Source organism: Rhinolophus sinicus, chromosome 16 (genome assembly GCF_057876585.1).
Source record: "Rhinolophus sinicus isolate RSI-liver-muscle chromosome 16, RSI-T2T, whole genome shotgun sequence".
Classification (NCBI taxonomy): Eukaryota; Metazoa; Chordata; class Mammalia; order Chiroptera; family Rhinolophidae; genus Rhinolophus; species Rhinolophus sinicus.
In genome coordinates this window covers 19,054,068-19,081,942 of record NC_142516.1, presented here as the reverse complement: position 1 = coordinate 19,081,942, position 27,875 = coordinate 19,054,068, and the positions used below count along the sequence as shown (strand labels likewise).

The 27,875-nt window shown below is 43.0% G+C and overlaps 1 protein-coding gene across 5 annotated transcripts in view; it reads left to right on the top strand.

Annotated features, from left to right (window-relative positions):
- The window catches only part of SNX30 (sorting nexin family member 30), a 115,377-nt gene that overhangs the window by 81,014 nt on the left and 6,488 nt on the right, over positions 1 to 27,875 (top strand). For 4 of the 5 annotated variants that reach the window (XM_074330844.2, XM_019749538.3, XM_019749540.3 and 1 more), the window contains exons 5-8: positions 737 to 932; positions 2,365 to 2,564; positions 15,311 to 15,397; positions 25,572 to 25,724. In XM_074330844.2, coding sequence (XP_074186945.2) covers positions 737 to 932; positions 2,365 to 2,564; positions 15,311 to 15,397; positions 25,572 to 25,724 — 636 coding nt within the window. The remainder of the gene's footprint in view (positions 1 to 736; positions 933 to 2,364; positions 2,565 to 15,310; positions 15,398 to 25,571; positions 25,725 to 27,875) is intronic. The other variant, XM_019749541.3, reaches the window with a different exon arrangement.

Genomic DNA, 27,875 nt, shown 5'->3' with positions numbered 1-27,875 from the left:
CGCCACCTTGTTGGGAGTAAAATCAGTCATTCCCAAAAACACCTTTTGAGTGAGCATCATACTACACATTGCTACCATGATTCAGTTCAACTTTGAAAAGTAATACATACATAACATCTCTTAAAATGTGTATACTTTTTTTTGGCACGCCCGTACACATAACAAAATTTATCATCGTAACCATTTGAAAATAGACGGCTCATAAGCATTAAGTATATTCACATTGTTGTCCAACTAATCTCCAGAACTCCCCGTCTCCCTATCTTTTCCTCCTCCCAACTCCCCCATCTTTTCTTTTAACACATGGTGAATAACTTGGTCTTGTTATTCAATTACTCGCTTACATGTTCTGCCACCGCAAATGCAGAAGCACGCCTCTTCCTTATGATGACTTGATCTTATCACAAACTAGAAGTGTCTTAAAGAAAAAGCCATTCATGCTGGGAGAGGCAGGGGACACTCAGTATGAGCCATGTTGAAATCAGTGTTTTCATCTTCAGCAGAACGGGTGCAGCCATCATATAGGTACTGCTAAATAACTATAAAAAAAAAATATTCAACATGTTCATTAACTTGGGGAGGACACACTTTTGTGTCTGTGGTTAGGTCCTCTCACTCAGCTCCTTATTTTCTGAGTCCCCCATTTCCAAAAAGCAACTGCCTAAAGGAGTTGGTTTCCTGAGTCCTGGCTGTGCGAGTGACTGAGCCCTTTGAGTTTCTTCATTTGTCATCTTAGGATCTGAATGCCTACAAGAAGCAAGGGATGGCGTTGCTGACCAGAGTGGGCGAGTCCGTCAAGCATGTCACTGGAGGCTACAAGCTTAGGAGTCGGCCTCTTGAGTTCGCAGCCATAGGAGAATACTTAGACACATTTGCCCTCAAACTGGGAACCATAGATCGGATAGCCCAGCGGATCATCAAAGAAGAAATAGGTGAGCTCTTTGTTGAGATCTTGTCATGGCCAGGGACAACATTTGCAGAAATGACATTCATGTGTGCTAAGCAGAGTCAACTGCAGAAATGCTGGAGTGACAGCACTAGAACTTTACTTATAAAACTAATAAATAAATACAAGGAGGGGAGCTGGTAGTTGTGACCAGAGTTTAATTTTACGCTCCATCCTTTGCTCTGCGTTTCAGCCTTGTGTTTGCTTTCCCCAGGACAAACAACCACATCTGAGCCTCTAGACTTTCCCACTTTTCTCTCTCTTAACTTTAGCTTTCAAAATGGAGACCTTCACTCAACTTCCCTGCATTCATAGAAATGATCATTTAGAAAAACAAACTTAGATATGTTTTTCAGCAGAAAGATGGTTCAAAAGGGTGGCATGGTGACTTGTGTGTGCCAAAATTATAATCCTAAGGAGCCTTCAGACTTAAAATTGACTCACCTACCCCAACCCTGCTGCATTTAAAACCCATTTGTCCTGACCTGGGAAGTTATGAGGCCTTTCTTTATTCCTCTTGGTCGTGGCCACCAGTTCCTTCCCACCCCACTTGTGGTCACTTGCTTTTCTGTATCCCAGAATTTTGGGGCCTTTTGACTTCTTATACATCTGTAAGCCAGACAGACCTTGAACCATGTTAATGATCATGCTGACACGTGATGTGAAACACATTAAAAAGAATTCACCAGTAGTTGCCATCCATTGGTTACTAAAAAAATGGTAACAGCATTTTATTGTCCTAGCAAGAATCCTGGTGACAAATAATAGGCCAGATTTTCTTGTTTCCTGTGCTTTAATTCTCATTTACCCAGCGATGGTGTCATGTGGGTACTGCAGACTTTGGAGATAGCTTTAGGTACCATGCACACTGAAGGACCAGTTGGAGTGAATTCTGTTGGGACCAAGGTGTTGGGGTGATGCCTGAGTGAGAGAGTGAGTCTGCCTATGTAAGACCACCTCCTGTATCAAATGTTTTCTAGAATTCTATTATGTTTCCATTGTGAGTGGGTTTTTTTCCTCCTTTTAAAAATGTCCCCTTAGCCCTATATGAAACACTGCACCCACTGCTTCACTGTGTGGGTAGGAGAGTGGTTATTTTTTAAGATATTTGGTGGCTATAGCTCCTATGACTTTTCCCCAGAAGGCGGTGTGGTCTCCATTATTCAGAGGCATGGCATTCCCATTAGGGTGTGGAGTTGATTGGTGTTATGATATAAGCTGTAACATGAGCTTTTCAAGATTAAAAACAATTATGTTTTAAGCAGTTTTATTTTTAAAAGAGAGTGTGCTCAGGTAGATGACTGGCCAAGGAAACACATCTTAATGTAAAGAGAGCTCTTGGCTGCAGTGGTTATTGAGTCAGTAATACCAGTGATTGCTGCCCAGCCAGATCGTACTGATTTCTCTTCCACCTTTAGAGTACCTTGTAGAGCTGAGAGAATATGGCCCTGTGTACTCCACATGGAGCGCCTTAGAGGGGGAGCTGGCTGAACCTCTGGAGGGTGTGTCAGCTTGCATCGGCAACTGCTCCACAGCCTTGGAAGAGCTGACAGATGACATGACAGAAGACTTTCTACCTGTACTCAGGGAATATATTTTATACTCTGACTCCATGAAGGTAAGTTGGCTCATTTCTTGTGCACTTAGGTATTTTGTTGTAGTCATTGTCAGAAAAGTAATTGACTATTGCCTATTTGCACGTGGTACAGGTTTTCTTCTCCCTGGGTAGGCAGCATCAGAATATGACTAACATCATGGACATATAAATAGAACACAGGGTGAACCAAGTATGTGATTATAAAAATTAAAAAAATAGTTTGGAAGAAATTCTTATTAGTGTTCACTAAGAGTTCAAGGGGGTATAAAATCTAAACAAAAACAGGATGCTGTGGGAAAAGAACAAGTCGATAATTAGAGCTTTTGGAAGTTAAAATACGATTGCTGAAATAAAGTTGAAGAGTAAAGTTGGAAGATGAAGATGAAAAAACCTTGGAAAGTAAAACAGACAAAAAAGTAGTTGAAAAGTAGAATAAAAGTACAAAAATACTGAAAATGTGAAAGAATGATAAGAGACGTACAGGATAGTTTCATGGGTTCAGTATCTGACTCCTAAGAGTTCCTGATTGCAAGAACAGTGAAAACTGAGGGAAGGAAATTATGAAAGAAATAATACAAGGAAATCTTCCAAAGCTGAAGGACATGAGTCTTCAGATTAAAAGGACATTTCAATTGCCCAGCAAAAGAAATGAACAGAGAACCAACCCAAAACATATGATTAATATTTTAGAACAAAAGTGATAAGGATCAAATACAGGATCAAGTGCTTTAATGCCCACACCAGAAATTGCCGCAGCCTGTACTGGTTGGAGAGCATAGCTGAAGGGAACTCCTATTATGGTGCCACCAGTTAGAAAAAAGGGTCAGTCTTCCTGAAAAAGATATGTGGCTCTGTATTGATCATCCCCATCTTCAAGTGAACATCCCTTGTCTACTTTCCAAAGGGGACCGCTGGGGGTAGGATTGATGAATCTCTAGAGAAACCTGTCAATCAACTTGGGTTGTAAAAATGGAAAACCAGGAAAATCATAGTGTTATGAAAATATTCTATATCTTGAGAAAGGGAGTAAAAATAATCAACTAATTTAAAACCTTTATTATTGAAAATTGCGAACCTATACAAAAGCAGAGAGAATCGTATGACGAGCTCTCATAGACCCATCACTCTTGTTCCATCTTGTTTCATCAGGTATGAAGTTTTAAGGCTCTTGATACATATTACAGTGTGGACAATGGAAAATAGAGCCTGTTCCTGGTAGAATGAATCACTGTCTCATGTATACAGCTTTATAAGCTGCTAATAAAACATTTTCAAAGACAGGATCAGGTCTGGATCTCATGATGCTCAGGGAAAATGGTATAAATTTCCTTTATTTGTAAGATGGAAATAATAGTAGTGTTGGTGATAATAAGGATAAAACTCACACATGATGTCATTAATTTGAAGCAGCTTTGTTAGTAATTACTGCAACTGAGGTTAAAAACCAAAGCTTCTGACTCCAAATTTGTAATTCATTCTCCTCTATTACATTGTGTTTTTTTTAAAGTTGAGATCTACACATTGCATATTTAATCCTGTGGCTGAAACAAGCGTAGGAAGGCATCCTGGGTGGGGGATGGACAAAATGGGTGTGTGTGTGGGGGGGTCAAAGGTACAAACTTCTAATTATAAAATAATAAGTCATGGGATTCAGTGTACAGCATAATGACTGTAGTTAATACTATATTGTGTATTTGAAAGTTGCTAAGAGAATAGATCTTAAAAGTCACAACAAGACAAAAAATTATAACTGCGGTATGTGTGGTGATGGATGTTAACTAGGCTTATTGTGATCATTTCACAGTATATACAAATATCAAATCATCATTTTGTATACCTGAAATTAATATAATGTTATATGTGATTTATATCTCAATAAAAAGGCATCCTGACTTGCTTAAAATGAACCAGAATACTTTGCTTTACTTATAAAGTTAATAGTATCTGTTTTTGTGAACAGATACTATCCTTGAATTTATCTCATCAAAAATGCTCCACAGTCCTGGGACATTACAGTACATATTGCTTTGTTCCTGCATGTGGCAAGTATGTTAGTACTTAATATATTTATTTTTACCTGAAGCAGGAATTTAAATTGTCATTTAGCAAGGATTTATCTGGCATCTTTATTAAAATATTACACAGTGAGACAAGCTTGTGTGAGTAATTGAAGTTACACATCAAAGAAACATTTATGTTTTCGCTCTTTCTTCACCCCAGGGGTTAGGCATATGTATTAAGTTTCTTGTTTACTGAGGCTGAACAAATGTTAAGCAGGTTAATCAAGCTGGGAGAATGGGCTTGTATGTAGTGTTGTCTGGGAAAGGGCACGGGAGAGGAAGTGTTGATTGGCAGTCTCTGAAACCCTAGCTCTGCCCTGGGTGAGCTGAATTAAGCCCAGTTAGAAAGAAATGAGGCCTTATGCTCCCCATCTTTCCTTTCCAACAGTAAAACACGTCTGTTGTGGTCCGGGCAGGACAGGAGTGACCTTTGCCAAGCCACGGCTGCATGTAGGATTGTCAGGGTCCAGACCTTGGGAGAGTGAGCGGTATCTTACGCGGCTCCCCTGCCTTTTAACATTGCTGTTTAAGAATTCTTAACTATATTTTATTCCTCGGAGAGAGAGTCGTATAATCCCACTTCCAAAATAATTTTCTGATTTTAAGGTATAAATAGGACAGATGTTGCTATAGAGTATGAAAACTAAACCTGGAGTAAAGGGCTTGCTGCAGGCCTGTTGTGAAACCTGTTCTTGTCAACTACCGAATGGTCTTCAGAACTGAGAAAGCCTTGGTCTTGCTCAGGTAGGGAGATATCAGTGTGCTGACATTGTGTCAGTCTGCTCTTTCTGTGACGGCCCTGCGGGAACCAAAGTGAGTATTTGTCCTCATTTGGAGTCGGGCCTGTGCCTTAGGAGTTTGAAGTAGTTGGGTTTTGGATCCATGGAGAAAATGCTGGAGATCAACAAAACCCTGTCCTACTGGGGCTAAGGTTGGAGTTCCTCTCTGAGGTTAGAAAGCTCATCTTGTCTGTCTTGCTCATTTTATAGATGAAGAAGCAGAGCCCCACGGGTAAACCTTTTTCTCTGTCCCATGACCACAGTTCTAATGATCGGTCAGTCACCTTGAATCTGTGTCTTTACAATGGCCAAGAAGGAAACCGGATAAGCTCCTGCTTTTTATGGTTGAGTCTCAGTTGTGTCTCTTTAAGTGCAACTGTGATTAGGTACATTCTGTTCCCTTTGGAGGTAGAGAGAAAGCACAGAAAACTGAGGGCTGTTACCCAGCCATGTGGAACAGGCGGACAGTACTCAATGAACAATGAGGACAGTTTTTCCCAGAAAGATGGTTGAAGATGTGTATTCCAAGGGTGCTGTGGGGCGAGAGAGAGAACAGTGGCAGAGACGGATGGTAACAAATTTACCCTGAGGCCCAGGACTCAAGTTAAACATGCCTTAGACATCTGCAGGTGAGTCCTTATATGGGATTTCACATCCTGTACATGGTGTGTATGTAAAACGTGATTAGGATAGTGGTGGGCTGGGAGTATCTCACAGTTTTTTCCCAAATTTCTGGCAATGCCTTTTAAGTACTGGTGTCATTATGACCAGGCCAAGCCATGGAGAAGCTTTAATTAAGGTTAGGACACAACCATCTCATTTCCTACACTGTCCTATTCATAGAAGGTGGTCAGCAAGTATTTGATTGAATTTGGAGTATTTACAGATACAGATCTATAGCATGTCCTCCCCCCCCCCCCACTCCGGTTCAACCTCCCTCCCCACTCGGGTTCAAGCCGTTGCTTCTCAGTCTAGTTGTGTAGGACACAGCTCCCTGGCCCATGCTGGTGTTATGAGCTTTGCACTCCCCCCAGCTGAGGCAGTCGGTCGCCGGTCAGAGGGCAGCAGCTCATGCCACTTCCGGCTGCTGACGGCAACCCAGGGAGAGCTGTTGTTCACAATCTTAGCTGTAGAGGGCGCAGCTCACTAGTCTATGTGGGAATCGAACCTTGGCGTTAGGAGCGTGGTACTCCAACCACCTGAGCTACTGAGAGATAGGTTTATGTAGAAGTCAAAGAGCATGCTTATTTCAGAGGTGTTAGTGAATGACTAGGGTAAGACGAGAGAAGAGTGGGTGGTAAGGAAAAGCCACACAGAGGAAGTGGCTTTATTTGGAGACTTGAATGATGTGAATGCTTAGCTGTGCAAGGATCAGAGGATTGAGCATTTGAGGTAGAAGGAACAGCCAGTGCAAAGGTTCCAAAGCAGAAATGAGCTTGGTGTCTTTGCATGTTAGAAAGGCCAATATGAGTGGAGCCCAGGGAGCAAGGGAGAAAGTGGGAGGAGGTGAGGTCAAAGAGATAGGTGGGGGGCCAGGATGTATAGTTGTATCTTAAAGGCCCTGGTTGGTAACAGTCTGGATTTTATTCTTCGTAGGAATAAAAGGGAAGCTGTTTGGTTTTATGCAGGGGAATGAAACGATACACTTTTTACTTTAAGAAGACACCTAGTGCTGCAGTATGCAGAATGGGTTGTAGAGAGTGAGAGTGGAGGTAGGGAGATGATTTAGGAGACTGTCAAGTGGCAGAGGCCTAAGGTGGTGGAACTTGGACTGCGGTGATGGAGAAGTGGGTGGATTGGGGGTATGTTTTGGAGGAGGGGCCATCTGGACTTGCTGCTGTATCAGTGTGAAGTCAGAAAGGGAGGAATTGAGGAGGACTCCTGGGTTTTGGCTTCAGCAACTGTGTGGAGCGTGGTACTATTTATTGGGTGGGGAAGTCTGGGAGGAATAGATTGGGCAGCTGGGCATCAAGTGGTTTGCCCATGTTGAGTTCAAAAATGCCTGTTAGTCATTAAAGCAGAGATGTCATGGCAGCTGGTGATGAGTTTAGTTCAGTGTGCAAAGAGAAATTTGGGAGTCATCTTTATAAGCGTTTAAATGGGTTTATGTAGACGTCAAAGAGCATGCTTATTTTAGATGGCATTTAAATCTATAAGAGTTGGGGAGATCATCTACCGTGTTTCCCCAAAAATAAGACCTAGCCGGACAATCAGCTCTAATGCGTCTTTTGGAGCAAAAATTAATATAAGACCCAGTCTTATATTATGTTAGGTAAGAGCTGGTCTTATATTATAGTAAAATTAGACCAAGTCTTATATTAATTTTTGCTCCAAAAGACGCATTAGAGCTGATTGTCCGGCTAGGTCTTATTTTTGGGGAATCACGGTAGTGATGAGATTGAGGTAAATAGGCTAGGCCTGCGCCCTGAAGCAATATTTAATGGTCTAAAACCTACTGAGGAGGAGGAACAGTAGAAAAGAAGCCTGAGAAGGAATGGTCAGCGTGGTAGGAGAAAAAAGGTAGAGGATTACCTCAGGGAAGCCGAGAGAAATGTTTTTAGGAAGAAGAACGTGATAAACAGGGACCACTGGGTTTTTAATAATGTCATTGGTGATCATGATTAGAGGTCTGAGTGTGGATGTAGAAGTTTAAGTTTAAAGACAGAGTTTGCCTTTGAGTTAGAAATACCTAAATGCCAATTGTTGAAGAGTAAGAGGGTTTCTTTAGCCTGCCCACCTTTCCAGGGGCCACAAGGTGGCACTAACGAGTCAAGTAACTAGTTTAGGCTTTAGGTTGACCAGTTCTGGTGCTTTTCAGAAACGAAAATAAAAAGGACATTTTCTAAAAGATTTGAGTGGGGTGAGGGAGAGATCCTCCTTCCTAAATAAAAGTGATTATAGATTAAGGTCCTAATTTCTTGAAAATATGAAAAAGTAGGATGTAGAAATGCACATGATCTCAAATGTTTTAAAAAGTTAGAAAAATGTTAAAATTAAAACTCAGATTCTCAGTGATGGCAGACTGAATATATTTTTAAACTTCCTCTTCTTCATGAAATTGCACCGAAATGACACCAGAATGATTTTTGTTTTAAAGATATAAACCTGCAAGGACAAAGTGATAGGAGGGGAAAGAATAGCAATACAATTGGAGACTAGAAAACAAATTTAGAGGTGACAAGTAGCTCAGGTGACTGCAAAACACAGCCTTTGAAGCTGACTGTGGGGTAAAACTAAGAAGCCACCTGGTCTGCACTGTGCAACTCTTCAAAAAGGACAAGAATTAGCAGCACCAAGTACCCCTGGGACCGAGGAAGAGACGGAGCTGAAGAGAAAGACTAGCCAGGAGTCTAAGAAGCAGTTAGCACTTCTGATTCTTTTCTCTCTCCTCACACAGAGGCTGCTGTCCCTTCTCCACTCTGGCAGAACTGGAGGTATTTTCTCTGCAGGGGGTAAAATAGAGTCTCTGGACCAAGGGACAGTAGGTACAGCTGAGGGTGGGGGCTAAAATCCTAAAATCAGGATTTTAAATAAAAGGTAACTGAATCCGGAAACTCTTCATCGTCTTCCTCTACTTGGCTTTCAGCCCTATATCTTCCGTGTGGGTATTACAAAAGCCTTTTCTAGAAAATCTGAACAGGCCAGGAGAAGAAACTAGATATACTGTTATTGATACTGATATAGGAGGAATAGGGAAGACCCTCAACGAAATGACCCAGCAGAATCCCTATAGACAACTGTCAAGGAGCCATTGATGTGCAGAGCTTTCAATCAGTTTTTTCGTGTTTCCCTCTTGTATAAGTGGGCAGACAAGTCTCCAAGTATTTAAGAGAAGATTCTAAGATGAGCATCATGTAAAAACAATGGGGGGGGGGGGGAAGCACATTGAGTGAAACATCATGGAGGGAGATGAAAATTTCCAGAAAAAGAAATTAATATTTTCTGAAAGAGAAGAGCTATCACAGCCATAAAACAAGAATTTTTTTTTTTAATCCAGAGAACAAGAAGCTCACAGAAATTAGGACCATGATAGAAATGAAAGAAAAAAAATCAATAGAAGAGTTAGAAGAAAAAGGAAATGACATATAAAGTGAAACAAAAAGACATGTGGAGGATCGAAGAGGGAAATATGAAAGTGAAAGGACTAGATCATAATATTCGGCATCTGAGTAACAGAATGCCAGGAAGGGAAAATGGAGAGATGGGGAGCATCGAAGAAGTCATTCGAGAGAAAAGACTAAAAGTGAAGACAATGTGTTACTGGTTGTACCTGATAGATGACATTTAAGGATGCCTTTCCCCCTCCTGTACATTTTTCTTTATTTTCCAATTTTCTATAACAAATATCTTTTAAAATTAGGGGGAAATACGAGGTTTCCATATCATCAGTGTTGCCCTAGAACATTTGACTCACAGGTGGTGCTGTTTTCAATATGATGAATGTGTAAAAGGAGCATGTTTAAAGGGACAAACTAAATTCAGTCGTTTAATCTGACATGATGTCACCACGACCAAGTCAGACTCATTTTCCTGCCTGGAGGAAAATGCTCTCCTAGAGGGCCACCCAAAAAGAGGCCACAGGGCTCTCTGTGTTTGGTGTTTGGTTTTTATTTTCATCTGAGCTCCTTTCTTCATTACTGAGCATCCATTATTCCACATGAATTCCTGTTGGGTCTTTAGAGCTGTCAAGCCCCTGGCATACCAGAGAATGAACCATTCTGTCCTCAGTTCTCTCTTCAGGGCTGAGCTGTCCCTGCTGCTTTCCTGTTCTTTCTCAACCCAGCATCCGATTGTCTTTCTTTGAAAAAAAGATTTGAAGCTTAAAAAGCAGCAGGGACCAGAGCAGGTTTTTTGGTAGCTTCTGACCTTTTGCATTGGGGCTATTTTTGGAATGTCTTTTCTTCCCCCTGCAAGTTTCCACGCCCTCAGACACATTAGGAGAAGACGTGAGCATGAGCTCTGTGGGGGTGGGGGGAGATGTTGAGCTTTCCTGTTGATACTAACCATTGTGGCATTTTCTTGGAAAGAATCCAGTATAGATGCTGAAAGCCAAACCACAGGGTGTACCAACTTCCAGATTCTCTGTCATTGTAGTTTAATATTACTAGTTTGCAATAAACATTTTGATAAGTACCATATTTCCATTGTTTATCTGTTATTATGGATAAATTCAAACATATCCAAAAAGAAAGTGGAAATATAACGATCCCCCATGAACCCATCAGCTGGCTCCGACAGTTGTCCTCTCATGTTCCATCTTGTTCTACTACCCAACCCCGCCCAACCCCCGTTCCTGAATTGTTTTAAAGCAAACCACAGATATCATATCGTTTCATACAAAAATATTTGATACATATCTCTAAAATACAAGCATTCTTTTTTAAAAAAAACAAAAAAACCACATTATCATCACATCTAAAGAAATGTTTTTCTTATCCTCAAATATCCAATTAGTATCTAATGTCCTCAGTTGTCTCAGACACTATTTGTATAGTTTTTTTTCCAAGTCAGGATCCAAATAAAATCCATGCATTGGTTAGTATGTTTTTTACATATTTTTAAAATCCCTCCTGATCTATTTATTTTTCCTTACAGTTTATTTGTTAAAGAAATGAGTCATTTTTTCGCTTTCTGTTTTAAAAGGATAGTGAAGTTCCTTATTACTAGGACCATTTTGAAATCATGATGAAATGCTCTACTTTTAAAGAATACAGTGTTTGAGAGAGATTTAGTCCATGTCTTGAATTAAAAGTCACCTTGTCATTGAGGCCCTCCCTGGCCACTCTGTGTACAAGTCCACCGTCTTCCAAACCTTCGGCACTTCATATCCTCCTTTCCTGTTTTACTTTCCTCCTCAACACCTGGCATTACCTTGCACACTATTTATTAATATATTTTACTTGTTTATTGTCTGCCTTCCTCCAGAATGGAAGCTCCATGAAGGGTAGGGTTTTGTGGGTTTTGTGCTCTACTGTATCCCCAGCTCCTGGGTAGACGCATGAAGAAACATTACAGCAGGACAGAGACAGAGTGAAGATGGCTATGTAGAGGAGGTGCGAAGGGATGCAAAGTGTAACGAGGAAAGTATCTCCACACATGTCATCATTTTGATTTTTTGTATCCACTGGAATCAGAGATCCCTATAAAGTTCTGTGAGAAGCTCAGATGATGAATATCTTTTGCTTGTCATTCAGTGATGGGGACACTTCTCTGTCAATGCTGACTCTGTCTGTTGGCCCTTTCACCCCATTGCAGGTTCAGGCCCCATCAGCCATTGGCTGGTTGACCAGTTTTATCAACAGAACCTGTGGTGTTTGGTGTGGGAGGCCAGTCCTTTCAGACCATCACCAACAGTGTGCAAAGGTACTCTCAACAAGGATGGTAGTCTTGAAGAGATTATCTTGATTCAAAACATGTTTCCCAACCTTTAGTGTGGTTGCATTGCTGTCAGACTGGGAAACCACAGCTCTGCTGGAATGCAGCAGGAAAAGCCTGAGTGAGTCACCACTGTGGTATTAGCCAGTGGTGTGGCCTCAACCAGGTCCCTCCACTGAACCTTCATGTTCTTGTATATAAAATGGGGTTGATACCCTTTCCTTTCTGCAGGGTTGTTTCATTACAGCAGGGTTGTGAGTTTTCCGCAGTCCAGTGATAGCAGGGATATTAGCACAAATCCACCAGTCAGCCTACATGAGAAGGCAGCATTCTGGCCACTCCAGGTGACATTAAGGATAACAATGGCTGAGGAGACAGGTGGCCGGCTCTCCTTTGGGCCAGGGAAGGCCCAAGCTAACTGAGGAAGGACTATGGCTGAATCTTGGGGCCCCTTCACCTACTTTGTAGGTAGGGGAGGAAATGCCCTGGGGCTGTTTCAGCTGTGTGGAGCTCACACATCTCTCACCTCTCCTTCCCACCCAGGGGCCTTGGCAACCTCAGTAGTTCTTACCACACTGGCAGAATTTGGTACTGAGTCCACTCATCTGTGTTCCTGTTCCTCGCCTGCATGTGTGTTTTTTCCTGTAAGACGTGAAGCATCCTGTGGACGGAGGATGCGGTAGTGATACGGATTCCAGGGGTCCCCCTCCCTGCTGTTTCATAGCATCCTGTGTTTATTCCTCTAGAGTGGAGATTATGACTTGTGGTATCAGACTGGTAGATTTAGAATATTTTCTGGATTCTACGAAGTCCAGAAAAGACCCCTGATTTTTTCTGTTGTTAAAATTTGTTTACTGGGGAATTTGGGGAACAGTGTGTTTTTCCAGGACCTATAAGTCAAGTCATCGTTTTTCAATCTAGCTGTGGAGGGCGCAGCTCAGCTCCAAGTCAAGTCATTGCTTTCAATCCAGCTGTGGAGACTGTTGCTCACTGGCCCATGTGGGAATCGAACTGGGGACCCCGGTGTTGAGCACTGCGCTCTAACCACTGAGCCACCCAGCTGCCCCAAGGACCCCTGATTTTTTTGTTTGTTTTACTCTAGATTTGTGCTGTCCAATACAGCAGCCACTAGCCAAGTGGCTATTTAAATTCAAATTAGTTAAAATTAAATTTAAATTTAAATCCAGTTCTTCAATCACACCAGCCATATTTCAAGAGCTCAATTGGCACGTAGGGCTGGTGGCTACTGTATTAGATGGAGTAGAAAGTTCTATTGAACAGCACTGTAAACCTTCCTACTCCAAGGTTGATGAGTGTGGGGAGGGAACATGTGAGCACTTAGGAGAAAGATGAGTGGCAAACAACAAAAATAAGCTGTTGCAAGTTTTACCTCATGTTCTTCTCATGGTAAAACATTTCTTGAAGTAAATTCTTCAGGGGAAGACTTGAGGTGCGCTGTGTTGACACGTTCCATTAGAAGGTTGTCCCCAGAGCACTCTCAACTGCTCCTTCACACGTCACCTTTCAGCACATTGTCGGGGACACAGGATGCCCACTGCTCAGCCAGGAAAAGGCTCCTCCTTCCCACCTGACTTCTCGCTCTGCTGGAAGGTCGCTATGGGGAAAATGCAAGATTAGAAACTTTTATAGCAATGTGTTAGCAGGAAAGAAAATTCTCACTACTCATGGTTTGCCATTTCTAATTCTACTAAAAGGAGACAAAAAGAAACGCTTGGGTGAAACATGCTTTTCTAGAATGTTGGCTGCAAGCTTTTCGTTTCTACCTCATGGCGTCTTAGCAGCAGAGCCAGGATTAGGTGATTCTGGGTGACATTCATGCTCAGGGGCCAACCATGTACTTGCACCAGCCCAAGAGTGAGTGTCTCCTTAAACTTTGTGTCCTGGGCACCTGGTTTTCACCCAAGGCCTGTCCAGGCTGGCTCTCTGTGGGCCCATTTACCTCTCACTCTGACAGGCTCGCCACATGTTTGTTTGCAGGGATGCTGTACTTGTACACAGCTCGCTTAGCACCTGCAGCCGCCCCGTGTGTGTCTACAGCTCTTCTCTCAACGGAACCCCTCAGGTCGAGGCTGTATCTCTTTGCTCTTTGTCCACCTGGCCTAAGCGAAGGACAAATAAGGGGCTAATGGATCAATGAGCAAATCAGTCGGCCAAGGGTGAATTCAAGAGCCAAGAACTCTCTGGACTTAGACTTTTCCCATCAGCAGTTCAGAGAATGTCCTGCATGGTCACCTGCCAAGCTCCACATTTCGGCACAGCTACGTTCTCTCTGCACATGGGGAAGCCAAGAGTCCTCGCCCCACCACGGCTATGGATGGCCCATTCATCCCACTTGCTGTTCACTTTCAAAGTCAGGCTGAGATACCGTCTTAGAAAGCTCTGTCTCTGAGAATGGTTCTCCTACTCTCCTTAACGCCCCTTGAAGTGGAAAATGAGTTGGAAAATTATGGATAAAATCACATTTTGTTCAAATGTGACAAAAATGTTTATATAAATTGTTACTGTATTCCCTCCTGGAATTGGTTTGGAGGTATCTTAAATCTCTCTACCCCGAGCTCATTTCTTTTTTTTTTTTTTTTTTTGGCTTTTTTTTTTTTAATTTTATTAAATTTATTGGGGTGACAATTGTTAGTAAAATTACATAGATTTCAGGTGTACAATTCTGTATTACATCATCTATAAATCCCATTGTGTGTTCATCACCCAGAGTCAGTTCTCCTTCCATCACCATATATTTGATCCCCCTTACCTTCATCTCCCACCCCCACCCCCTTACCCTCTGGTAACCACTAAACTATTGTCTGTGTCTATGAGTTTCTGTTTCTCATTTGTCTTGTTCTTTTGTTGTTTTTGGTTTATATACCACATACCAGTGAAATCACATGGTTCTCTGCTTTTTCTGTCTGACTTATTTCGCTCAGCATTACACTCTCAAGATCCATCCATGTTGTCACAAATGTTCCTATATCATCTTTTCTTACCGCCGAATAGCATTCCATTGTGTATATATACCACAACTTCTTTATCCATTCATCTATCGAAGGACATTTTGGTTGTTTCCATGTCTTGGCCACCGTAAACAAAGCTGCAATGAACATTGGAGCACACGTGTCTTTATGGATAAATGTTTTCAGATTTTTTGGGTAGATACCCAGGAGAGGGATTGCTGGGTCATATGGCAATTCTATTCGTAATTTTTTGAGGAACCTCCACACTGCCTTCCATAACGGCCGAGCTCATTTCTTAGAAGGCCTGTTCTACCGGCTTTACCCTCTCTCTTCACAAGTTGGAAAACATTTGTATGAATTAATAAATTTGGTCTTCTGCCCCCTGCCACCCTCCCCCCACACAACTCTGCTTCCTCTAGAGTCCATGTCACGTGTCACAACGCAGCCAGACTGTCCCAGGAGCACATGGCTGGGCCTGGGTGCCATGATTTGGGGGGAGGAATGGGATAAAGAAACACTGCCTGGGGCTTAGAGGCCCCTCTGTGAACTCTGTGTTACAGGCTTCCCCTTTTTGCCTCCCACAGAACGTATTGAAGAAGAGGGACCAAGTGCAAGCAGAGTACGAAGCCAAACTAGAAGCTGTGGCGCTGAGGAGGGAAGACCGCCCCAAGGTGAGCGAAGCCTCTGGGGGATGGAGGGGCTGCTCAGGCCGCAAGCTGTAACCACAGCGCTGGGACCAAGCCAGCCTTGTCCCTACGTACACTATGTGGTCAGTGCCAGCTGGGCTGTGTTGATGCTGTTACTTCCCTCTTTTTGACCCCTTTATGTCTTATTTCTGGGAGTTCCTAATGTGCGCGTGAGGTTGAGTTTTCTGCTGTTTCTTGGGGTGTTTTTTTTTTTTTTTTCAAAGACTTCCAGCTCTGCAATTCATGGGCGCTTCCTCTCTCTCTGTAAAATGGGACTGAGGAGAAAGGGGAAGAACAGTGTAAATCAGTGTTCTCAAAAGTGTGATTTGTGGACTCGTCCACAAACTGTTACTGAACCTTGATGGTTAAAGTATAGATGCTGAGAGGATGCACTTTTATAGCAATTTGACATTTGTTGAAGGCTCAAGATCAGTGTTGTCAAATGAGGGTGGAGAGGTCTGTGTGGAGCAAGCTACATACTGGTTACGCACAGTAGGACTACAGCTTGGTTGGATTGGGGAAAAAGGCCAACAAAACGGGGTCGTTTACCACAAAGTTTGAGAAGCACTGATCTAGCTCACTTATGATGCCTTCCAGCTCCAGTGTTCCGGGTCTGGATAGAGGATCATAATTGTATAAATGCCTCTGTTGTATTGATCACTCCTCTTTGTTGCCTCTCTCTTCCCCTAGAAAGCCAAGATGAAAAATAAGACTAGTAATAGCTAACATGCAAGTGCTTACAGTGTGTTCAGTACTCTATATTATCTCATTTATTTTACACAGCAACCATGTGGTTCACATACCATCATCATTCCCATTTGAGAGATGAGCCAATCAAGGCCCAAGATCACACAGCTAGCAAGTGGCAGAGCCCAGATTACAGCCTGCAGAGTGACTTTAGAACCTTGCAGCTACCATTGTGTTACTCTACTCCTTTTGGTTTGTAGTTGGAAGGTGTGTTTGTTTTTGAAAAAGGAATGAGATAGGGAATGTTACTAAAAATAAAAATAGCAGGGCCCCAAGTTTCAGGGAAATAATTTGACATCAGAATTGTGTGTGTGTTTGATTTTCTTCCTCTCCCCTGGTTCTCACTGCTGCTGTCATGCTGAGGTATACCTAGAAGGGAACTAGCTTTGGGAATTTGAAACCCAAACCTCAGACATGGCACACCTTCACCCTATATAGTACTTTTTTATATTAATTGCTTCACATGCAGTCATCTGAGGCCCACGGGAACACTGTGTTCTTTCCCAATTTCATAGGTGAGGAAACAAGGCACAAAGCAGCTCAATAAATTGCCTAGTTTTGTTGATGCTGAAGATCCTTATCCAGTGCGCTTGGCCCAGCAGGCATACAGCACATGAGTGTTGTATCGCTTCATGTGTCATCCATTGTGATCTACACAAGAAAGTGAAAGCTGCACACATCTTCCGGAAAGTCACATGACAAAGACTGGAACTCTTGTCATCGGCCCAGTGTATGCAGGGACGTGGCCAGAGAGCTAGGCACCCTCCCTTTTGTCCACAGGCTGTCAGCCTTCTTCCATCCTTTGTGTTACAAGGAGGGGCAGCCTGGCTGCCCTCTGTCTCCCAGCTGCTGTCCCATTGGCTAGTTTGGTTGTCCCTGTGATATTCTGGAACACGGTGCTATCTGCTGAGCCCACGGCTCAGTCTCATTTAAAGGAATGACATAGAATACTGTGTTTATATATTTAAAATTTTCATTCTCACAATTTAGCTTCCAAATATAAATATAGAAAAATCACTTTCCTGGATAGGAAGGGAAAGAAAGATGGCATGTCAAGCCACGGGCCAAATTGGGAAGCTGAGGATCCTATATTTAAAAGAATGTCACTGAAATAGTTCTGTCAGCATTCGTACCTGCTCGGCCCTAAAGACAAGCTTTCTCAGAGGCTGATTTTGTCATTTAATATATGTTCAGCCCTGTGTGGAGCTGTTGGTTTCCAAAGACAGGAGCTGAAGGTTATGAAGAAAAGGCCGAGCTAAATCTTCGTTGTGCTATGGCTTGCTGGCTGCCAGAAGTTCACTTTAGAGCAGAGGGAATGGCTGTTTCTGGCTCCCACGTTCCAGCTGGCCAAGCTGGGGGCACTCCCTCCTCATACTCTCCCCTTCTCGTTGGCCCTGGGTGACTTCTCTTCTCCTCCCAGTGGGTGTTGAAATCTTCCTGCTGCTGCTTTTCTGGAGCATGACTGACCCATCCGACTCATTCTCTTGGCCACAGGTGTTCTTAGAAGAGGGGAAGGTTTCTTTCCATCCCATAAGACTAGTCAGTAGGTTCCAAACACGGCTACATTCTCTTAGTACACTGCAGGTAGGCAGTCTTCGTCTTCCCTCTTTCTGGTGGTTTGCTGAGCCAGGCCAGTTATTTTTGCTACCTACTTAGCAGTTGTGATATTTAACAGCAGAACAGGGGCTGTCTTGATGGAGGTGTAGCAGTGAGTGTGACCCAACAGTGGGGGCAGCAGAAATTGTAGCACCAGTTTTGGACCCGAGGCAGCAACTACTATGGTGGGCAGAGGGCTCATTTGGCGGCCTGTCCAAGTCCATGAGGGATTGGTAGAAAAAGCACAGGATGTAGAACCAGACGGTCCTGGCTTCACATCCCAGCTCTGCCCCCGTGGCTTGGACTGGGTTGCTCATTAGCCTTTGTGGAGTTTAGACATGCGACTGTTGTGTGGCATAGCACTGGATGTCGTAACAGAAAAGCTCCATCTGTGGAGCTTCTGTTTTCCACACGCGCTCCAGTTGTCTCTTGTAGGAATACTGAATGAGAACTGTGTTTTCTGGGTTTGTCACTTACGGGTTTTTTTTTGTTTTGTTTTGTTTTTTAATTTTTGTAGCTGAGCATACTGTTTGGGGAGTTGTTTGTATTCTAAAGCTTCCCCTGCTTTCTCACCCTCCCGACTGCCTATCCTCCCTGATCACCCATCAGCAGGTAGGGAGATACCTAGCAAATAAGGAGCTCCAGCTTTTGCTGGGCTTTGTATTATGAGGTTTTGAGCTCCACTTTCCAGAGATGCTGTTGGTGAGATAAAAGCCAGTGTACCAGGAAGTGGATCCAGGCTGATTTTACTCCAAGGATTCACTCAATGAGTTCTGCTGTTAGTAACTCTAGTGGGAGCAGGACTGTGCACCGGGAGCAGGGATGCGGGAAAGGAAGGAGAAGATTCCTGCTGAAAGATGGGGAGTTGTCATGTGGGACAGACCCGGGCCTGAGCATGTTAACAGATGCCCAGGGCGCTGGGGGCTTCCTTGTATTGTTTTGAAATCTTGAAAAGTTGCTCTAAAGACTGAGGGAAAACTGATTTTTATGAAGCTGTGGGGTAGTATCAGATCTAACCACTTTCTCCGTAACCCAGAAGAAGGAAACATTCCGTGACCCTCACTACGAATTGCACCCTGGGAGCCCGGAGCCTGTGGCTTGTCAGCACGTGCTGAGGAGGTGCAGTCGCTGAGGGAAAACGTCTGCATCCGAGCAGTCAAAGTTTTGCTTTGTTTTTAGGTTGAGGAAACTCAGCAGACCCTGACGTGGTTTATTCTCAGGCAAATGAAGCTTTGGATTGTGTACACTTGGCTTTCCTCATTTTAAGTTTTAAGTTAGATTAATTAGAGGTTCTTTAGTTGGGGGCCAGAGGCCTTCTGCTGGATCTGTCAGGACCACAGACTGTGAATCTTAGAATTTGCCCCTCCTCACAAGCTGGGGAGGATATGAAAGCTATTACTAGAAACAAAGAAGGGCAGAGGAATTGCGTTTGAAATGGGACTGGAAGCGTACTACCCTGATGTGAGCATGGAGGGAGCTTGCACAGTTTATTCTGCATTTGACTCTTTTCAATGCTAATATATTCAAGTCTTGCTAGTTCAGAAAAGAACAAAGAAGGGATGCCAAGAGAGAATGCTTTATAAAAATCTTACAATGATCTTCAGAAGGTAAAAGAGAAAAGAGGGGGGGAGTGTGATTTTAGGCCCTGATCTACAGGTGGCCTTTTGCTGGGTACAGTGCCAGGTGAAGAATCTATTGGAAATGGGTAGTATCTTTGTGGAACTGAGAAGGCGTGTCACGTGGAGGTGGGTGGGGGCAGAAAACAGGAGGTATTGAGCTGCTGCTTCTCAGGGTGAGCACAGGTAGGGAGGCGAAGCAGAACTTAAGGTCCCTTGGACAAACCTCTTAAAGGCTGTGGACCTTTAAAAGCTTTTAGGACTACCAGAATGGTTAACATTCTGGATGAGGGAAGATGTGGCACAACAGCAAGAACTCTAGTTCTAAAGTGGCAGAAGGGAGTGAGGAGACTGCTTAATATGGAGCTTCCCCAGGCCTGAGAAGTAAGTGAGGGTATCTGTTGTTTCCGGCACTTTTGACAAGCGAGCAGAGACACTCCTGTGGTTTCCCGGTTCTCTTCACAACACCCTTGATCTCAGCCTGGGTTTGAAAGCCAGGTTAATGACACAGAGGTTATATCAGCCAATTCCTACAACAGCCCGTATCAAAGTGGTCGTTGTCATCTTACAGATGAGGGACCAGGGCTCAGGGGAATAACACGTATAACTTACGTGCCAAAGCTAACAAGCAGTGGGGCTGGGATTGGCCCCCAGATACGTCTGGCTCCAAAGTTGGAGCCCTTTATACGCATTACTTGGGCTCCCAACAATCTTTGTGCCATTAACGGGGAGGGTTCCGGCTTTTGTAAGCATGTATAGATGAATGCTAGAGGGACTGGGGGAGAGGATATGCACTTTCTCTGGGGTCTTCAGTCTCTGTGTCTGCTAGCTCCTTTCAGCCGTCATGCAGGTGAGCTCATGGCTCCTGTTCTCGACTCATCTTGGGCCCTTGCTTCTCCCTCCTCATCTGTTATTCTCTGAAGTTGGTTTCCTTTTATCTCTTTTTTCTTTTTCTTTTTTTTCAAATTCTTTCAGGGACCTGATGACTTCCTAGTTGCCAAATTCAGTGGTCTCTTCTTAATCTTGACCCTCTCTCAGTGTTTTCTCAACATTTTTTCTTCTCACGGCTCACATAAAAAAGGGTAATAGTTGTATGATACACTAGGCTGAACAGACCAGGTTGTTGGAAGCTGGAGATGAGCGACTCAGGACTCTGGCTTCCCCGAGAGCTGGGGGATCCATGTTGCTCTCTGCCCCACCTTGCACCCAGCAGCGTATGGCTGAGAAGACTGCCACCTTGCATCACTTCTGTCACTGCTCCTGGCCTCTGCCCCACAGCAGTCAAGAACTCCCTCTCGCCACAAGCTTTGGGATCATGTCTGCCTTATATAATCGTTGGGACTTTTTAAACCTATTATCATCATGGGTACAAATAATGTGACATCTCCAGCCTAGCTCCAAGAAGGACACTTAGGGATCTATATTGTAGGGCCTAGAAATGCCTGGTACACGGAAAGAGCTCAATAATACGTTTTTAAATTTTGAGTGAGTTTGCATTGCCACCCTGCTTCCCAACACACAAGAATGCTTAATCTCGTCCCGTGTTACCCTTCTCCCTTCACTCCAGTAACCCGTATTCTGTAATGGATATTCTCATGAGAAATAGGGAAACTGATGTGCAAAATGCAGCCTTGTTCTCTATTTAGGAGTTTTTGTCTTTTGAGGTCTTATTTGGTGATTTCTTTTTTTTTCCTTCTTGGTGTCTTGTGATAAGCAACACCCAACCATTAGCATTGAATATTGCCATCTCAACATCCTTCACACACAAGATAACCTAACTCTAACAATACCTCAGTTAAAATATGAAAACACTGAGATAAGGAATGTGGGATGTTTCTTTCTGTTCAGTTAACTAATTGTCACAAAAATATCATTGAAAAAGAAACAAAAGTGAAAAAAATGTGATCCTGGGAGTCTGATACCAGCGGCTCTCCTTTTCATAAAGTCGGGCAACTTCAGTAGCTGGTCATTTCAGATAGCTCATCCCAATTCCTCTTATTCTCTTCTTTTTAAGCCCTTATTCTCTTCTTTTTAAGCCCTCCCCTCTCATCCATTTTCAAACCCCCTCCATCCCTGTACTTCTATGGCTCTTCTCTCTCTGACTCACTTCTTGCTTCGGTGCCCATCTTTCTTAGTGACTTTTGCTGATTCCTTTATTAACCCTATAAATGTAGGCTTCCCCACGAGTTCTACCCTTTGACCCTCTGTTCCTCAACCTCCTTTTTTAGTCCCCCATATATTAAAAAAACTTTAATCATGTCAAAATACACATAACATAAAATGTGTATTTTAAACATTTTTCATTGTAGTAGTGTTAAGTAACTTATATAAGTGGAATCAGGCAATATTTATCTTTTTGTGACTGGCTGATTTCCCTGAGCATAATATCCTCAAGATTCATCCATGTTGTAGCATGTGTCAAAATTTCCTTCCTTCTTAAGGCTGAATAGTATTCCATTGTATGTATATACCACATTTTGTTTATCCATTCACCTGGAACAGATACTTGAGTTGCTTCCACCTTTTGACTATTGTGAATAATGCTGCTGTGAACATGGGTGTACAAATATATCTTTGAGACCCTGGTTTCAATTATTTTGGGTATATACCATAAGTGGAATTGTTGAATCACGTGGAAATTATATTTTTTATTTTTTGAGGAACAATCATTCTGTTTTCCACAGTGGCTGTACCACTGTACATTTCTACCAATAGTGTATGAGGGTTCCAAGTTTTTCACATCCACACCAACACTTCTTATTTTCTGTTATTTGTTTGTTTATTTATTTATTTATTTATTATAACAGCCATTCTAATGGGTGTGAGGTGATATTTCATTGTGGTTTTGATTTGCATTTCCCTAATGATTAGTACTATGGAGCATCTTTTCACGTGTTTGTTGGCCATTTGTATGTCTTCTTTGAAGAAACGGCTATGCAAGTCCTTTGCTCATTTTGAAATCAGGTTGTTTGTTTTGTTGTTGTTGAGTTGTTTTAGCACACTCTTGTGGAGGGTGGGTCCCTGAGCCTTACGTAGACTATTGCCACCCTACTCATCCAGACTAGGGATGTCAGGCTCTTCTCTGACTTTCTGTATCATAGCTTGTTCAGTTGGTTGCCAAATCTGTCAGTTCTCTCTCTACCAGGTTAATCTAATCTATCCTCTCCCTTTTGGTGTTAAGTCACTGCTCTAGTTCCAGGGTGCAGAGAGTGATCTCATGGCAGCATAGTTTGGTGTTGACTCATCTCTGATCTCTGGTGAAATCTTGGGCAGGGTTGTATGGGTGAAGAGGAACGTGAAGTTTGAAATAACGTATTTAATTATATTATAATAGTTTATATTTGGAAAATGACAAAAGTAACCTCTTTTTTTTTAAGACATGGAATGAAGCTCAATAAAATATTCTGACCTGAGGAACTATGCAACTGATAGATTATCTTTTGTGAACATCAATTTGTAATATTGATACTGATCAGAACTAGCAAATATTTGTTGAGTGTTTAATATATGCCAGCCACCAAGTGTTTTATCCATTCTATCTCATTTAATCTCATAACAACCTTGTTAGATTGGATAGTATTATCTAGAAAAAGAAGCTGAGGCATACCGAGGCCCAAAGGCACCCATCTAGTAAGTGTAAAGGTGATATTCAAACTCTGAAAGTCTGTCTCCATAATTGTCTATATAGTTAGAGGAAGCACGAAGCCTTTTTATTTTCCCAAAGGGGGCATGAGTTAAATGGACCTCAGAAAACCTGCCCTTCGGGAAGAGTCCCAGGCTTCTTCTACCCCCAGCGGTCTTGCCAGATGGAGTTCTCTCGCTATGCCTTTGTGGATACTATGGCCTGTGAGCTATTCCTGAGGTGGATCTAGGTATTTTCTCATGTCTGTCACTTGCATGTACTGTCACTCTAGAGTGCCCTCTCTCACGTCATCACATGTTCCACTTCTATCATCTTTGAAGAATCGACTCAGTGGTATTTCTTGAAGGAAGCCTGATCCTTCATCCCAGCGGGACTCGCTCTCCAGTTCCACCTCAGTACGCTCATCATGGGCTCAAGAGCGAAGTGAAAGCACTCGTATCACCTCACGTACTGTCCAGGCAGGTTCATTTTCTTCCCAAGTAGACCGTAGGCGACTGGAGACAAGTTGGCCCATTGAGACATAAGCACTTTCGTATTCCTCACTGCCAAGCATGGGTGTGTTGTAAAAATGATAAGCCAACAGTATCTCCCAAAGCGAGGCTCAGGCTATCATAAAATCCAGAGCTATAGTTCTGACTCTTAGTTTTTGTGGGTCAGCCAGAGTTCCCATCCACAGAACAGACCCGGCATCATTCCTACCTAAGAACTCCATTGAATCAGGCAGCCTAGCCTCCCTCTTCTCTGTGTGCCTTGACAAGATTCTCTTTTCAGAGCGTTCCTTTTTCCTCTTTGCTGAAGTAATTTTGTTAAGCAAACCAGAAGGTATTGCCGGGCACTGTCATCCAGATGCTAAAATGAGTGGTGCCCAGGAGAGGAATAAGGGAACTGGACTGTGCCTACAGGGAGGTGAGGCCTGACCAGAGACACTGGCTCCCTGGGTGTTCGTTGAGGCTGGTTCACTGGACATTTGTAGGGGAATGGCTTGGGTGCAGCAAAACCAGGGCACTCTTGTTTGTTTCAGTTTCCCCTGAGGTGGCTAGCAGTAATGGGTGATTCAGCAGAGAAAGGCAAAACTGACTTCAGTCATGGCATCAGAAGAAAAAGTCAAGTCTTTTTTTTTTTTTAATTCCGGAAGCTTAAGTGCTTTAAAGAAGGCTTCTTTTCCCCTCTTAAAAGAAGTTCCTTCTTTTTTAGCTGCCCAGGATGCGTCGCTATATCTTTCTCTCTAACTCATCCTTGTCTCACCCAAGTTTAGTTCCCAGACCAGGCACATTTGAATCCCCTCACCCAGGCTGCTTCACTTGCCTTGTTTCTGTGTACTGCAGCCACCTCCAAATGGTCTGGTGGCTGATGGCTAAGTGCCCTCGGCACTTTTGGAAGCCCTGAAGGTGTCCGGCTCCCTCAGGCCTGGCCTCACCATTATTGATGTTTCTGGGTCAGCTCCTTGCCCATAAAGGCTGGGTATAAAACTTCCCTGGTTGGCAGAGATTGACCCTGAAGGTGATCCACAGCTTGGTGACATTGGGGTTCACAGGCCCCAGCACACAGTGTACAAGGCCTCATTTGTGCTTGGGAAGCATTTGACAGGTGGGTGTTTGACCCAACTTTGGGTATGTTGATCCCCTGGCCACCATCAGGGCCCAGTATAGCTCTTGAGTTAGGAGAAAAGGTAGCTTTATGCTTTGGTAACCTGGCTAATCATGTCCCATTACCTTCTCATAATATTGAACGCTCTCTCTAGCTGTTTAGGATGGCTGAAACTCATCAAAGCAAAGTGAAAGTTGTGAAATTCAGATGACATAGTTCCATTTTGAGAAAATCTTACGAACTTCTTTAAGAAAAACTTGAAATAGCTTGTTATATTTTTCTTTTTTGTATTTCAGATTCTTTCGCCATGCATAAATAATTTTCCTCTTGTTTCCAAAGAATTACCTAACTTTAACTTTTCATTTTTGGTGACCTGCTATCTTGGAGTGCATGGACAAGTTTCCAGTTTATTTGTAATGTGGGGTTCAGAGGAGGAAGCCAGCAAATAGTCTTCTTAGTGCAATTAATTCTCTGATTAATGAGGATGGGCATTATCAAACTTCACAAGTGATGGAATAGTTCACATGACACAGGAAAACCTTCTTTTCTAGTTTCGTTATGGGAAACAGGAGACTAGCAGGGTAATACCAAATACTGTTGGATATTTGCAAAACTTATGCACATTTTTATGTATGGACAGGTAAAACATAAAAGAAGAAGCAAAGATATATGACTAAATTGCAATGTTTCTTCTTCCTGTGTGTAAATGGGGTGGGATGTTTTCCCCCATGAGCCTCTGTTTTGTTTGGGAGGGTTTGAAGATCTGGGTCAATATAGCCTTTTTCAGAATTCCTTCTTAGACCTGAAAGCCCTAGGCTCTGCCTTCAAACAAATGCCCCTGGAGGAGAGAGTATGTTTGTGGCATTTTAATGTAGTAGTTTGGCCCTTCACAAATGTGTGAGCAGGGGAGCTTGAGTCATGAGAAACCAGTTACACATACAGAGCGCCCACTTACGCGTCCTCCTTCCAGGTGCCAGCAGATGTTGAGAAATGTCAGGATCGGATGGAATGTTTCAATGCTGATCTGAAAGCCGACATGGAGAGGTGGCAGAACAACAAGAGGCAGGACTTCCGGCAGCTGCTCATGGGAATGGCTGACAAGAATATCCAATATTATGAGAAGGTAATGAGCATGCTGACAAGACCACAGCCCTCTCATTAAGGAAGCATTTCCAGTAGCCAGAGCCTTTTGTAAGGGCCTGTCAGAAATCCAGGAGCAGGGATCCTGCCAGGCCCAGCTCCTTCCCTTATGTTATGTATTTATTCTTAGTAGCCCCTTCATGTCTTTGACCCGCTGTGCTAGATAGATGTGGTGCTGAGCTTGGGAGCAGAGATTCCCCAGGTGGCCACAGGGGTTTCACTTTCATTCACTGCTATGTCTGTGCCCTTTGGTCCTGACAGCTAACTGCTCCCCAGAGTCAATCAGGCCTTCATTGCAGGGATGCCCCCAGTTATCAAGGTTTTGGGGTTACTTTAATGCAGGCTTTGGGGTTACAGCTTAAAGTAATCACCTGTTGTGGTTCTACATACACGGGTATGTAGCCATGGATCACTTTGGTCATTTGACAAAGCCCTATAGACCCCTTAGCAAAATAATTTTTTTAAAGACTTTTATTAAAATGTGCCTAACATATAATATTATATTAGTATCAGGGATACACCATAGTTTTTCAGCATTTATACTCCTAAAGAAGTGACCACCATAAGTCCAGCAACCATCTGACACTGTACCACGCTATCACAATGTTATTGACTAGGTTCTCTGTGCTGTACATTGCATCCCATGACTTATTTGTTTTATGCCTGGAAATTTTAACCTCTTATTCTCCTTTACCTTTTCCACCCTTTTTAAAATTTTTAATTACAATTGGCATTCAATATTGACTGTTTTTTATAAAAATGGACTTTAAAATATTTCTTTTAAATACTTTTTAAAAATGTACGTCGGATTATAAAGGAAAACTATTAAAAACAGTTTTTTTCATCAGTTCCCATACACCACAAACAGGATCACTGTCTTGGGGCCTTGCCTTGGCTTCTACGTACATTTGACAACTGCTTTCTGTGTACTTGCTGTGTGCAAGACATGGGTACACATTAATGAACAAAACAGCAGGACTCCTGCCATTAAGGAGCCCTCAGTCTACTCGTTAATCCAAGAATTGCACCATTTCATAGTGAGGTAAAGAACAGGAAACTAGGAGAAAATACTAGTGGGCATAATTACTGATGGAAGGGGGCAAATGCGGTGGGCAGGAAAGGCCAATCTGAGGAAATAACATTTAATCTGAGTCTCAGAGACAAAGACTTGAGGAACAAGTATTCTAGGCAAAGGAAGCAACATTATGCAAGGGTCCTAAGGTAGGAAAAAGCTTGAGCATTTGAGGACCAAAATGAGCCGGACCCAGAATGCCATGGCCCCTACCCTGGTCCTCTCACTGAAAACAAACTCCTTGAAGCTCCCCAGCCTTCCTTATGTAATGGAGGGTCAGAGTCTAGCTTCTTCTTTAACCTCAGAGTCACCAAAGAAGGGAAGCAGAGAGAGCAATTTTACCACTCTTCTCCCTGGCTTGACCTAAGGATGCCTCGCCTCCCTCCTCCTCAGAATTCTTCTGAAATGACTCAGCACAAAGTCTTGCACTGCTTCTAAGAAAGGCCTTGTGTGATTCCTCTGTCTTGCCCATTTTGCCAAAGACTGCTCACAAGTAGTCATCTCTGCTAAGCAGGGTGCTCTTAGGGGAGAGTACCAGAGTCATCTAAGTTTCTTGGCCCCACACAAGGGTCTGCAATGAAAAGAGATTGGTGTAGAGGACAGAATATTTGTTTTTGGAATCATGAGCTCTGCCACTTGCAAGCTGTGTTGTCTTGGGCAACTTATTTAACCTCTCTGGGTCTCATTTTCCCCATCTATGAAGTGAGTGGGTGATAAATAACAATAATAATAATAATTCTACTTCATAGACTTGTGAGAACTAGTGATAATGAATGCAAAATACATAACAGTGTTTGCACATAATGAAACTCGGTAAATATAGAGTTCCCTCCATCATTTTCCCTTTTGGGAGATCCAGGAGTAGCCCATACGAGTGAATCTAAGGTAGGTGAGGAAGAGTGGGTTTTCCACCCCCTCAGTGTCCGGTGGCTGGCTCATTCCAATATGACCTACATCCTTATGCAAGCACCACCCTTACCTGGAGCCAGATCTCCATCCTAGCTGAGAACCTGGGGCCTCATCAAGGGTTTGCAGCCTGGTCTCTTTTCTGCTTTTTCTTTC